The sequence below is a fragment of the Hydractinia symbiolongicarpus genome, chromosome 9, assembly GCF_029227915.1.
Source record: "Hydractinia symbiolongicarpus strain clone_291-10 chromosome 9, HSymV2.1, whole genome shotgun sequence".
Lineage (NCBI taxonomy): Eukaryota > Metazoa > Cnidaria > Hydrozoa > Anthoathecata > Hydractiniidae > Hydractinia > Hydractinia symbiolongicarpus.
Window position 1 is genome coordinate 20,235,571 of NC_079883.1, and position 13,888 is coordinate 20,249,458.

The following is a 13,888-nucleotide window of genomic DNA, read 5'->3' on the forward strand; positions in this document are numbered from 1 at the left end:
CACTTCTCACCTACAACATCTTGATTAGTCTTCTTCATTTGCTTTGCTATCTTGACTACCTCATTGCGCTGGTCTTCACTTCTTAACACATATGCAAATCTGTTTCTCTCGGCTTCTGATTTTGCCTTATACACTGCTGTACGAGCACGACGCTTAGCTTCTAAGTAAATATTTTTACTACCACCTGACTTCCACTCTTTCAAAAGTTTCCTCTTTTCCTTTATACACTGGTCAACCTCATTATTCCACCACCAGGTCTGTCTATGTCTAGCTGGTCCTTTCGTCCACCCACAGGTATCATCAGAAGCTTTTAGAAGACAATTCTTCAAAGTAGTCCAAGTACTTTCAACATTGTCACTATCACATTGACCATTGTGGGCTAACTGCTGAACTTTTGCTCTAAATTGTCTTGCTACAATCTCTTCCTTCAGCTTCCAGACTTTACGACGGAGTCTGTACTTTCCCTTGGCTTCTTTAACACTCTTCAAGATAATATCACAAACCAGCAACCTATGCTGGGAAACACTCTTTCCCCGATAAACTTTCACGTCTTTCATCACTTTTTTGTCTGACTTTCTAACCAGGAAGTAATCTATCTGTGTCTTACAACCACTTGACTTATATGTTCTCAGCCTACTCTGTCTCTTACTGAATGATGTGTTGCAAGCCACCATGTCTGTTGCCATTCCAAACTCAAGCAATCTCTCCCCTTCCTTACTTCTGCTTCCAAATCCATAGCCTCCATGCACACCTCTATAGCCTTCAGATGACTTCCCAACATGACCATTAAAGTGGCCGCCCACCATGACAAGTTCAGTGTCTCCAAACTTTGATGTGACTGCTATTAACTCATCATAAAACTTATCTTTATCTTCCTCACTGAGTCCACACTATTACCTATCAAAAACTTTATCACTATAATACGACTATTAACACACATAACATGTATTACTTTTTCTACCCACTTCCCTGCAACAAATATGCCAATTCCTCCATATCCATCACTATTACCAATCCAAAAAAGCTTATACCTTACCCTCCTACCTTTTATAAATCTCACTGAAGCTCCTCTCCACCTGACTTCCTGAACACAATACATATCAACAGATCTACGTTCTAATTTCAACTACTTTACCTGCTCTACCTCTCAGAGTACCAACATTTACACTAGCCATCCTCAACCTAGTGTTATCTACCTTGTGATGTGATAGCTGGGTAACAGTCTGATGATGCTTACACCTGACATCTGTCCTACTGTGCGCGACACCTTTTTTCCTTAAGGTTCCAGTGCCGTTTACGCAGTTTGTCTGAATAACTATTCTTACAGCCATTAATAAAGAGTTTTGACATTGTTTTACAGCTGGATGCCCTTCCTAGCGCCAACCGTTCACAGACCGGACTGGGTGTTTTTTTAAAGTAACACCATCAATATGTGGCATTTCATGGGACTTCCACAATCGCCCCTTTAAACTAAGGTATGGTGGAGGACGTTCAACTCCTCCCTTGTCTCTTAAAGAGACCCATCACCTGCCTGTCTATATATAGGCTATAAAATACTTGAGGTTGTGTATCTACTTGCGAAATGCAATTTTCCCTTATAGATTTTCCTGCCAATTTGAGTTAAAGCAATTAATACAAGGATATGAAGAAACTCTTATCAAGGTATAAACTTTTTTCCGGCCGATATTTTCGGGAAAAAAACAGAAAATTTTGTTGTACAAAGCACCATATTGTTACATATCGGTGTTACAAGATTTCATCCTTTCAATTCTGCACTTCACAGTTCCCTCTATGCAACAAATGTGCAATGCATTCTGGTGGTTATAGTCAACAGCAACCTAGCAACAGTTTGATTACATAGAGTAGTTTGTTTTCATCTGACTGGTACGCAAATTACTACGGGGATAATATTATCTACAACATTTAAAGATGTAATTGTGCTATGGAAATAATAGGAAAACGACTTAATGCCATTATACCGTTATTCTATTTTTAAATAAGCAGCAGTGCCATGAGTGAATTATTACTGTCTGAAGATACATCCTCAAATATTTTATCAACAACATCCTTGGACCTAGTTTTTCTAAAAACTTTTGCATGGGTACAAGACCAGTATTTAGAGATTGTACTAACAAGGAATATTCCTCCTGTGAAATTGAAGAAATGGTTCAATGAGAGAATAAAGTTTGGTTACAAACTTAAGAGTTTCTCCAACCTTTAGCTCACGAAAAAATACATGGCTATATGATTTTAGGAGAAAGCTTTGACAATAAAGATGGAGTGGCTATAAAACATAAAATTGCTTGCTATCAACTATTTAAAGGTGATTATGTCAAGAAAGTAGGGTAAAGCCAAACATAAAGGTTGAGAAATTATCCTTCCTTGTGAATGTTTTTATAGTTGCTTCAATGAGGAACAGATACACTGTTTACGTACATTTGTGTCAAGTATCTGGAGAGATTCTGTATTCCATATGTAACTGCAAAGCTGGTACAAGAGGATGCTGTAAACTTGTTGCAGCACTACTTTACTAAATTGTGTTACTTAAACTGTCAACTTTAAATATCATTCCAGATGATAAAACTTGTACTGATAAATAGCAGCAATGGCATGTTTCTGATGAGGGCAGAAACGAGGCAATAAAATTTTCAGAACTGCAATTTGAAAAAGCTAACATAACGAAAGATCTTTTGTCACCATAGTCGCCAAAGACCTATTGTGTGTGACAAAAGAAATTATTGTGCATCCCTAATTTTTACATACCAGCCTTCACAAAAAAAAATTAAAAAACTAAGCAATGATTTATTTTATTTATTTATCTATTTATTTATAATGAATATTTATACAGGATAAAAATATTTTCAGTATTTAAAACACTGCTATTTAAATGTGTCCTGTGTATATATAATAAAATTAATAATATAAGTAAAATATCGTAAAAAAATGAAAAACTTGAAAAACATATAATAATCACACACATGAATTGGAAAATAAGACAATAAAAGTTACCATGTAGCAATGCAGACTAAAAAAAGAAAGCAAGGAAGCATGAAAGGACAAAGTTGGATTGACTTGATGAAAAAAGAAATAGATAATACATTTTCGCACAATTAAGACTGACCTTCTCTCAACTAAGTTTATAATATTTTTTTGTGGAACATTAGTGATCCTCTCAGCTCGATTTCTTATTGATTGAAGTTTTATATTTTTCTGTAGAGTTCAAATTCAAATTTGTTGTACAATTGTACATTAGTGCAGATATTGATTGGTAAATTTTGCTAGAGCATTCATTGTCCAAGCCATCTCTCAGGTTACTCAACATACAAAGTTTGTTTGAAGCTTGTTTATAGAGGTAATTATCCAGTACCCCGAGTAATTTTTCTTTTGTTTGTAACGTTTCCAATCATTGGACCTTTTCGATTTACGAGCCTTACGAAGGAGTTTATCACATTCATTTATGTGATTTTTTATGTCATTTGATAGCCACGGACAGTGCCAACCTTCAACACGTTTTACAATTTTTGGTGCATAAATGTTAAAACTGCTTTGAAGAACATTTTTCATTAAAGACCAAGCGGAATTTGCACATGTACTTGAGTAAACAGAGGACCAATCCGTATTATATAGCTGTTCACATAAATGATGTGAATCATATGACTTGTAGTTTCGAGTGAGGTAATAAGCGTTCATGGTTCAATTTACGAACGCAGCCTACGCAATCATGGTCACTAAGGCTTAAAGAAAATACGTCATGCCTTACAATATTTGATGGTCGATTTGTTAAAATAATGTCTATCAAAGTCGAGGTGTCTTTTGTTGTTCTTGTAGGTTGATTAACAATTTGTGCAAAACCATTTAATTTTATAACACCTTTCAAGTTCTGGTGATCGTTTTTCTTCAGATAATTAATATTTAAATCTCCAAGGAGTAACGTTTCTAGATTAATACCATTAACACTTTTTAACAAAGTTTCAAAGTTGTTTTCAAAACTTTTATTTGTGTATAACGAGGAATCCAAGGGTCTGTACAAGGTGCCAACTAGTATATTTTTGGCTTTTTTCAACAACTTGTATCCAAATACACTCTATACCTTCTTGTTCCAAGTCTGTTCTTCTGATAAATGATAATTTGTCAGATATATACATTGATGCTCCTCCTCCGCCTCCTTTTGGTCGGTTTCTTTTCACATATTTGTAACCCAAAATCTCATATAGGGCATCTATGTCCATAGAACCTTCGTTGACAACATGCGTTTCCGAGAGTGTAAAAATATCAGACAAGCCACCATTAAATAATGCTTTTAAGTTTGTAATGTTATGAGGCAAACCCCTGATGTTTTGGTGCATAAATTTCAAACCTTTAGCTGATGTAAAATCTGTTAAGTTTTCGCGTGTTGGACCAGGACAAGTTTCGATATCTCCACTCATTTATATATATATATATTTCATGCAACTCACGGAAAAAGTCGAATTGTTTAAAAAATGAATGCGTTGGAAAGCCATATTTTTTGAAACAAAAAAATCTGCAGTAGAAGATGTGATAAAAACTAATATACATATGGACTAAAAACTTTAAAATGCCCGCCACAAGTCAAAGAATTGATACCCTTTGAAAACGACTCACTAGGGATGATCAAAAACTTTAAGTTCCAGTACGTACCTAACAACTTCCAAGATAGACTAAACGATGATTTGAAAGAAATCAGTAGGTCAAATAAAACACTAACAGTCGCAGATAAAACTTCAAACATGTATAGGCTTACCAATGAAGACTACAATAAATTAATTACAAATTCCATTACATCAGCCTACAAAAAAACAAACAGCAATATTCACAAGCAGGTCGTAAACAAAGGCAAAGTTATTCTAAAAGGAGAATCGACAGATTACAAATAAATTCTAAAACTAACTGTTTTATCACTTTAAATAATCACAAAGAGAATTTTTAAAATAACACGACTGTACGGTTAATTAATTCGGCGAAAAATGAACTTGAACGTATAAGCAAGGAAATCCTTGAAACCATTAACAAGAAATTTGTGAAATCTCTACATGTAAACCAATGGAAATGTACAGAAAATGTTATAGAATGGTTTAGCAAAGTTGAAAATAAAAACAAACATAAATTCTTAATGTTTGACGTTAAGGATTTTTATCCTTCTATTAATGAAACAACACTTAATAAAGCATTAACGTTTGCCAAGACAATTGTCAAGATCTCTAAAAAAGATGAAGAATTCATAAAACATTCAAAAAAATCTTTATTGTTTAACGGTAATGACACATGGATTAAATCGAACAGTGGTTTATTTGACGTTACAATGGGGGCATGATGGTGCTGAAACCTGTGAACGTACATACTAAATCTTGTAGGTAAGAAATACAAAAAAAGCGATATTAGTTTGTATAGAGACGATGGATTAGCCGTGTTTAAGCAGAAAAGAGGACCACAACTAGAGAAAATTAAGAAAGACATCCAAAAAACATTTAAAGAATGTGGATTATTAATAACAATTCAGAGTAACATGAAAATTGTAAACTATTTGGATTGTACCTTCAACATAAACAACGGAACCTATGAAGCTTATCGTAAACCTAATGACGAAACCAGTTACATAAACGTAGAATCCAACCATTCAACTTCAATTATTAAACAAGTTCCAATAGCCTTAGAAGAACGACTTTCACTACTGTCTGCAAACGAAAAAATATTTTACCAATATACAACTTACTTCCAAAAAACTTACATACACAAACAAACAAATAAACAATAACAGAAAAAACTGAAAAAGAAATATAATTTGGTTTAATCCCCCCCACAGCCTAAATGTTAAAACAAAATTGCAAAGCAATTTTTATTGCTAATCTACAAACATTTTACTCGAAGACACAAGTATTGTGCCTAACATGAAACAACACATAGATGCCCATAATAAAAACATACACCAAACCTTCCCAAAAAGAACAAAACTGCAACTGCATCAAAAAAGAACAATGTCCCTTAAACCACCAATGCCTGACACCATGCATTGTTTACCAAGCTAATCTGATGTCTAAAGAAAATCCACGGTATGAGGAAAATTATATTGGCATTAGCGAAGTGGCATTTAAAAAACGTTATGCAAACCATAAGAAGTTACTCCACACAGAACGATACAAGAGTGATACAGCTTTATCAAAAGAAGTATGGCGATTGAAGAAGAACAAGGAAACACCGAAAATTCGATGGAAAATTATCAAAAAATGTTCCCAGTATAACCCTAATTCAAAAACTGTAACCTCTGCCTTAATGAAAAGTATGAAATTTTAACCTTTAAAGGAATCGAAATGCAGACACCAAAACAAATTCTTGTTGGCCGATTTTGACACTAATGACTGACGTCAAATGAAGCCATGGCATATACGTGAGAACATGATATTGGATATTAAACGTTAACTTTGTAAATTTTTAGTCAGCTGGCTGAGGATTGTGTTCGAATAATTCCTCTTTTCTGGGTACAGTATACATATTATAGAACAGTAGTAGAACAGTACAATTGATAGAACGGTAGTACGACAACAGTAGCAGAATACAGTACAATTCACCCAGTTGGTGGTTCAAGCCCACCAGCACAAGCCTTCACTTCCGCCAATCACGGCCACCTACCAAGCCGCGTGTTTCGGGCTCGATCGATTTTCGGGCTCGGTCCTGTAGTGAGAGAAAAGGCAATTGAAAACTCGTCTCACTATCGGACTGATAGCTCAGTTGGAAGAGCAGTGGGGCGCTAACCCAATGGTCGCTGGTTCAAATCCCGCTCGGTCGAAGTTTTCACTTTCGCCAATAGAGATCACCTCCACTTCTGAAAATTGTGTGTGTATTGACCTCAGTTCATTTCTTTTGTTTAACGAGTTGTTCAAAGTATCCATAGGTATAATTAATTTCTCCATCAAACATAAACTGCATCATTTCGTAATGTTGGTATATATGATTTTTCTATATTTGTATTTGACCCCCAATATATTAGTGAATTGGCACCAGGCTTTAAATACTCGAGTAGAACTATGAATAACTTGTAATATTCAAATCAAGTATAGAACCTAAAGTGCGTTTCATTATATTTAACCAGTCAATTATAAATATATGACCTTGTATTCCTGATTGCAAATGTCTTACTGTTTGTTCAATTTTTTTTTTTTTAATAGTATTTGTATTTTTAGATTATCCATTTCTTTTTTTAAACCTGTCTATTTCATTTTGTAACACCTACTCTGCATTTAAAGGGTCATTCTGTTCAAGTTTACTTGTTTTAGTTACAGGAACGTACTTCCTATTTAGACCATTACTATTTAAAGTTTTTTTAGGTACGGTGACAGATGGCTTGATAATTTTTACAACTTTGATAGTTTTTGGCCTTTGGGGTTAGTAAACCATTTTTGTAAGTTATACACGATACATTGCATACAGGTGGCTCGACTGGTGATACAAAATTAAGAGAGTAAATGAGTTTTTAAAAAAATGTTTGATTTCTGCCGTTGTAAAGTTTTTGTCTGATTTCTCTGCCACTGTGAAGTCTGTATGTTCTGCCACATTATTTATTATGTTGCCTGCAACTACCAGAATGCATTGTGCATTTGTCGCATAGAGGGAACAGGGAATTCTTTTAAAATTTTTTGCAAACTGGAACGTTCCTTTGCTATACCCAGCCCTCCCAATTTGGCAATCCGCAATTGGCAAGTAAATGCTTAGGTATATTTTGTTGCTTTGGCAAGTGTTTGCATTAGTACAGTTTTTCCATTGGTTAGATTTGATTTAGCAACACTTAGGGGCTTTGAAATCTCATTAATCAAAACACAACAAATCAGGAAATAAATTTTTAAACCTTTTAACACATAATAGTTCAGGTTTTCGTTAGGGTTCACGTGTTTCATATAAGCAGCTCAATCAAGTAAGAAAAGAATAAAAAGAAACATGCAAAGATATTGTGAAATTGCTAACAACTGCTTGGTATCATTAAGTATGGAACCATTCTTACTCCTGTTAAGGCGTTTGTTTCACTTGCATTGAGCTGACAACAATCATTTTATTTGCATTGCTTTGCTTCAGCAACCAGTGGTTAAATGATTTTTGGTTATTTCAGGTTTTAATATTGACATTAGTCTTGTAGTTTGTGGGAATACCCAGCTGGATCCGATGACTTATTTGGATAGCAAAAGCCTAATCTCACTCTAATCAATAACCATTATTTAGTTTCTTGAAATTCTTTTCTTTTATTGAATATCCTCCTGCTCTGAATATCTATTTGAAAAGTGCTGATCACATGGGTTAAGGCCTCCAAAGCAATTTAATCTCAAAAAATATTATTATTCCTTATTATTCTTTAAAGATTAATAGTTTGCTTTAAACAAATGTCTTAAAAATAAATAATGAATAAATTGTTAAACTTTCTGATTTTTTAGAAGGGTGCATCTATTCGTTGGGATGTTTAAAAGAGGGGAGCGTTCATTAAACGTTCGTAATTTTTTTCCCTATTTTATCAATGGAAACATGTTTTTTACGTAACTATACATCATTGTCACATTAACCGTCATTGTCAAAAAGCTTGTGCATCATCGTTATTTGTGTTTTAAACTAATTGAATGGCCTTTGGAAAAACCCACTTTATTCCAAAAAGCATACATTTAGGGTATTAAGATTTTAACAGAGATTTACATTAAAATGGTTTAGTTATAATTGTTACATAACCAAAATTAATCAGTGAAAAATGGAACACTTACAGCAGGTAAATCCTAGATACTGGTACCTCTTTTAAAAACAGTTTCGTTTGAGGTGGATAGCAACATGTTTTGCCAACATTCAAATTTTGTTAATACTTCCAAAATTTTTTTTAAATATTTAGAATTTTTTTTAATTTTTGATGTAGGCCATTATTGTGCAAAAAACCACTCAGCTCCTAAAGTTAAAGCTGCAATTTTGCTTAATTATTAGGGATTGTCCAGCCTTGGTATGCATATGAATATCATGCTTATAAAGAAAAAAAGAGTGTATGATATTATCTCTAATGTAGTCTAACCTGTAGCAAGTTACAACATAGTTATAGCTAAGAAAGTACAATTTTATAAATTGCATTAGGTAGTACTGCTAAATGGATAAAGCAAATAACCTTTCTTCAACAAACTAACTAAGCAACTTTATCAGGCTTTTTGATAATCTCGGAATAAATACTGTAGGTAAATTAAAGGAAAATCTTATAATTAGTAGGAATAATTAATATACATGCAATATAGCTGTTAGTTTCGTGGTAATAATTGATTAATTTAAGCATGCACAAGTACACAAATATTCAAATAACAGTTAAAAATTGCTGTCAGTAAATTTCAAGTATTCTTAATAACTATTAACAATTTTTTGAACTTTTAAATAAAAATTTACTAACAAATTGCCTCTCTTAAATTTCAACTTAAAGCGATTCATGGACATAGCTACACCTTTTTCTTTTAGGGGGCCAGGATGCGATAAATGATTTCCACGTTAACAACACAAAAAAATTGAATGCGTATTTGAGTTGTACAGACACATTATTATTGAATTACCATAGAAACCAAAAACAACATTAATAAAAAAGCTTATAAAACAATTTAAAAATATATATATACTTTTTTTCTTCACATTTTTTTTATGCCATTCTCATTCTCATCATTCTCACCAAACTAAAAAAAGCAGAGCACGAAAAATAGTTTTATAATATATAATTTTTAATTTAAAAAATTGTGAATAATAGGAAAACTAGATTTGAATATCTGTTTCAGAAGGAAAGAATGTGCCTTGGCTTTCAGTTTTGTTATGTTTTATATAAACTACTCTTTTAGGGAGAGGGTGTATACTAGAGGGAGGTGTCTAATAAAAAATAAAATATATAAAAGGGGGTATTTACTTGAACCATTACGATACGTCACCATCACTATCACTTAATTTGTGGTAATGAAAAACATCTTAAAATGCAACGTAAATATTTAAGACGTTAAAAAATAAATAATTAATTTAAAACATATATATATATATAAAGTTTCAAAATATCTTTTTCTGGCAATTGCAATTTAAAGGTCACGCTCACGCATACTTTGTTCTCCCTGTCCTGATTCGGTTTATCTAAGGCAGGCTGGGTGTAACTAATATTGAAGACGTTTTAAAGAATACAAGGGAAACTGGCTGTCACTGAACCCATCCTCAGAATAAAAATATATGTGCTTTTTAATTTCCTAATTAGCATTATTTTAACGCTCTTTGTAAATCAACCGAGGTTAATTGAATTTTTGAATCGAATTAAATTAAATTTTTTATGAATTGCTATAGGTATTTGCATTAATTTTCTTTGCGTTAATTTTGTGCCTTGTGAACTTCCTGGAATAAGGTATTTATGCCAACATGCACACCATAACAATTAGAAATAACAATGGGCCCCGGACCAGGTTTTCTATTTCTATAGACTATAATATGATAGGTTAATGCCAGGTTATACCCTTTGTTTTCATTTAAACTAAAGTGGCGTAATGTTTTTATTTGGAAAAGAGGATGTGCCTTAAAAGAATACATTGCTGTAAGTATTTTACCTAGATTTTCCCGATTTCACAATTGTAATCCAATGTATTATGAAATATATATCTTTCTGGATTTTGCCAGTACTTATCTATTTTAATGTCCAAAAACCGGATGATATGTCATGAGCCTTTTATATTACTGACAGAAAATCAAAGTGGAATGGCAACATATTGCCTAGAAAGTTCCTAACCGCGTATTGGTGGTAGCGTATAGTGGTATTTTATTCGATTTTGAATTTGCTTATGACGTTACAAAAGCTAGTGTCAAGCAAGACAATATTTATGCTAATTTATTCTTACACTACAATTGGCCAAGTTTTATGTCATAACTATAATTCTGTTGGATGTTATGGATCGTTGACACTTTATGCATCCCTGCCTTATACTTTTGAGGCCAAAAAGCCCATACTAAATAAGGTTAAGCATTGGAAGCAAGTAACAACCTCCTTGTTCGTTACATACTTTGTTGTTTTACACTTCAAACTTGTGGCTGTCCATCGCGCCTTCCACCTAGCTAACAAACATCAGCATTAAACAAGTGTGGTTGGCGTTTTTCTGTCCTTTCAGTTGCAGTTAGATTGGGGAATTACTCCATCAAATTATTTTTTGGCCTGGATATAAAATCGTTTGGTTTGCGTTCACCCTGTGTTTAAGCATGCAACTATGGGAAAGCGTGGGAACCTCAAAGTAATAACATATCCTTATTTTAGAGACTTCAACAATGCGTTTCTGTTCAAGGATTTCTTTACGATTTGCACAATGTAGTGGTAAGCTTTTTGTATTGATTTTTTATTTGCGACAAACTTTTGTTTATAGAATTAGATACTTCAGGACAATTACATTAGTTTAAGCCAATTAATAAAAAAATACAGTAAACTTCGTGATCATTTGTTAGGGAATTGCTTTGCGAAATTAGTCTCCTTGACGTTATTTTTTCTATGGCAATCCCTAACGAGACCCCCCCCCTAAGTTTATTAAAGACAATTTTTTCCTATATATACATAGGGTGGAACTCGAGGGCTAAAATATGCTGATATCAGCAGCAAAAATCTGAATATCATAAGGCAGATGAACCACATTTTTTTTAAATTGCCCAGGTTTCCTCGACGTTGTCCATTGTATTAGCCATCACTGAAAATTGGAAGCAAGGAATCATGGCTTTGAACTAATGACAATGCAAAGAAATGCCATGAGTAGTGCAAGGAAGAGAAGATGAAGTTTTGAACAATTTTTTTTCATTGGATTTATAAGAGATTGCGGCATTTCATATGGGGTAAATTGATGAACAATGAAATTCCCCGAAGGTGTGCTCAAATTATCTGTAATATAAGGCTAAAGACTGTGATGTAATTTTCCTCTAACTTTTGACTTTTGACCCAGCTAAAAAGCCCAGCCTTGTCCTTTCATACTTAGTCTAGCTAGCGAAAAAGTTTAATATTCAAACTTGAACCATTTTTTTCATTTTTACTATTAACAAATAAATGCTATTTTAATCCTAAATTTAGCTATAGGGTAGCTACCTGTAAGAACAACATCAAACAACGTTGAGGCTGTTCTCTTCTGTAAACTTACCTGATGGTATTTTTGAATAAGTACCAAATTTTATGTGTACACTCCTTGCGCTAATAAGTGTAATTAAAGTGCCCTGTATGTAGATCTGAAAAATTTGTGTCATTGGCTCACTCTTAATGAGATAATGTTAAGACATATCTCAAAATAGACTTTCGCCTTACCGACCTTTGAGATTATTGTTTGAGATTATGTTTTTCTGTGATGTGTGATAGTAAACATAAAAAAAATTTACATCAGTTCGACATATTTTCGATATATATTTCGTATTTTTATTAAGTCAATAAAGTCCAAGATTTATATATTTTGAAATTTATCTTGATAAAAAAAAGATAATAATAAAGGTAACTTATTCATCTTTAAAATTAAAAGGATCTAAAATTGACATACCTTTGACACTATATGAACACCTCAAAAAAAATGTTTTCCAAACATCGAGAGAGAAGCGTTTGCAAAGTTTTTTTTGTGTCAAGTTACCTTTAGCTCGTAGGGAACTAGCAATTACAATATGTGATGGGTTAAATATTGTGTTGTGTGGTGTAATTGTATAATTAAAACACCCTCGTTTGGTGACAGGGCACTCAGTTCACCCTGATTTTTTCCATCAAGATTTTAAAAATATTGTCTTACCACTGCTACTGCTACTACTACTACTACTACTATTAGACACTATCAAAATTTAAGGAAACACTATTTTAAACAAAAAATACGAGGTAAACAAGATGTTTGTAGAGGTTTCCTCTCTTGGATTCTTCCCTAGAATCCGGGACTTTTCCAACTTCTGCAGACAGTTTGGTTGCTTGCTTGCTTGGATGTAAAACGCATGATGAATAAAATTTCTGAGGTAGCGATAAAAAGCTCGTATTTTATCTATGTTAGAAGGAATAGTATGGTATGGAAAAACCTTTCATACTAAAATTTTATTGTTATATTTTTTTTTTAATTTTTTTTATTAACGTTAATTTAAGTACGGTGGCCACAATTATTTCCAATAATTGTGAGAGAAACGTACTTATGGTAAATATTTTAATGGTACATGATGTATAAATCATTAATTCTTCTTAAATACAAATTGAAGTTTAAAAAAAATTATTATTATTTTTTTTTTATTATTATTATTATTACTATTATTAGAAATCTTTAAAGAGGATATACAATTTAGTTATTTACAGAAAATGACTGCTATCAATATGCGTTCTCTAAAAGTGTATGTTCGTGCGTGAAAACAAAATCTTTAGATACAGACAAAAAGACAAAAATGTGATAAAGTTGTAGAAAAACTCAAAAGAACTAAAAGGACAGCACAGAAACATTGAAAAACTGAAAAATGTGAAGTGAAAAAAATCCAATATCAAGCTTATTAGAAAACCTAAATAAATGGTTTATTTATATATTCGTAAAAATTAAATGAAAATTTTGTTTTGTAGTAATTTCAATATACTAGTCGTTAGCCCGTGGAAAATCCACGGGTTCGCTCGTCCTTTTTATATCCATTGCGTGCTTCTCGCTATTGCGCAGCTAAGCTACCATTTTGCGTGACAGACGTATACGGGCATTATAATATAGACTAGCCGGGAAACCCGGCGTCGAAACGCCGGGTTAAGCCACAAGTAAAGGTGTGATCCGGCATTGAACACTCTGTGGAGCGCTTAATAGGAGCTGTAAACTGTCCCACACGATCAGGTGGAGCGCTTTAGTACAGGTATACAGTATGTCGTTAATCATTTGAAGCGCATACAACATTA

The 13,888-nt window shown here is 33.1% G+C and overlaps 1 protein-coding gene across 6 annotated transcripts in view; it reads left to right on the plus strand.

Moving 5' to 3' along the window:
• The window catches only part of LOC130657201 (E3 ubiquitin-protein ligase FANCL-like), a 53,418-nt gene that overhangs the window by 12,243 nt on the left and 27,287 nt on the right, over positions 1-13,888 (plus strand). For 4 of the 6 annotated variants that reach the window (XR_008985080.1, XM_057460171.1, XM_057460170.1 and 1 more), the window contains exons 3-4: positions 1,602-1,662; positions 11,285-11,341. Coding sequence is in view for 5 of the 6 variants with exons in the window: in XM_057460171.1 (XP_057316154.1) it covers positions 1,602-1,662; positions 11,285-11,341 (118 nt within the window). In the remaining variant the exon portion in view is untranslated. The remainder of the gene's footprint in view (positions 1-1,601; positions 1,663-11,284; positions 11,342-13,888) is intronic. The other 2 variants (XM_057460173.1, XM_057460174.1) reach the window with 1 other exon arrangement.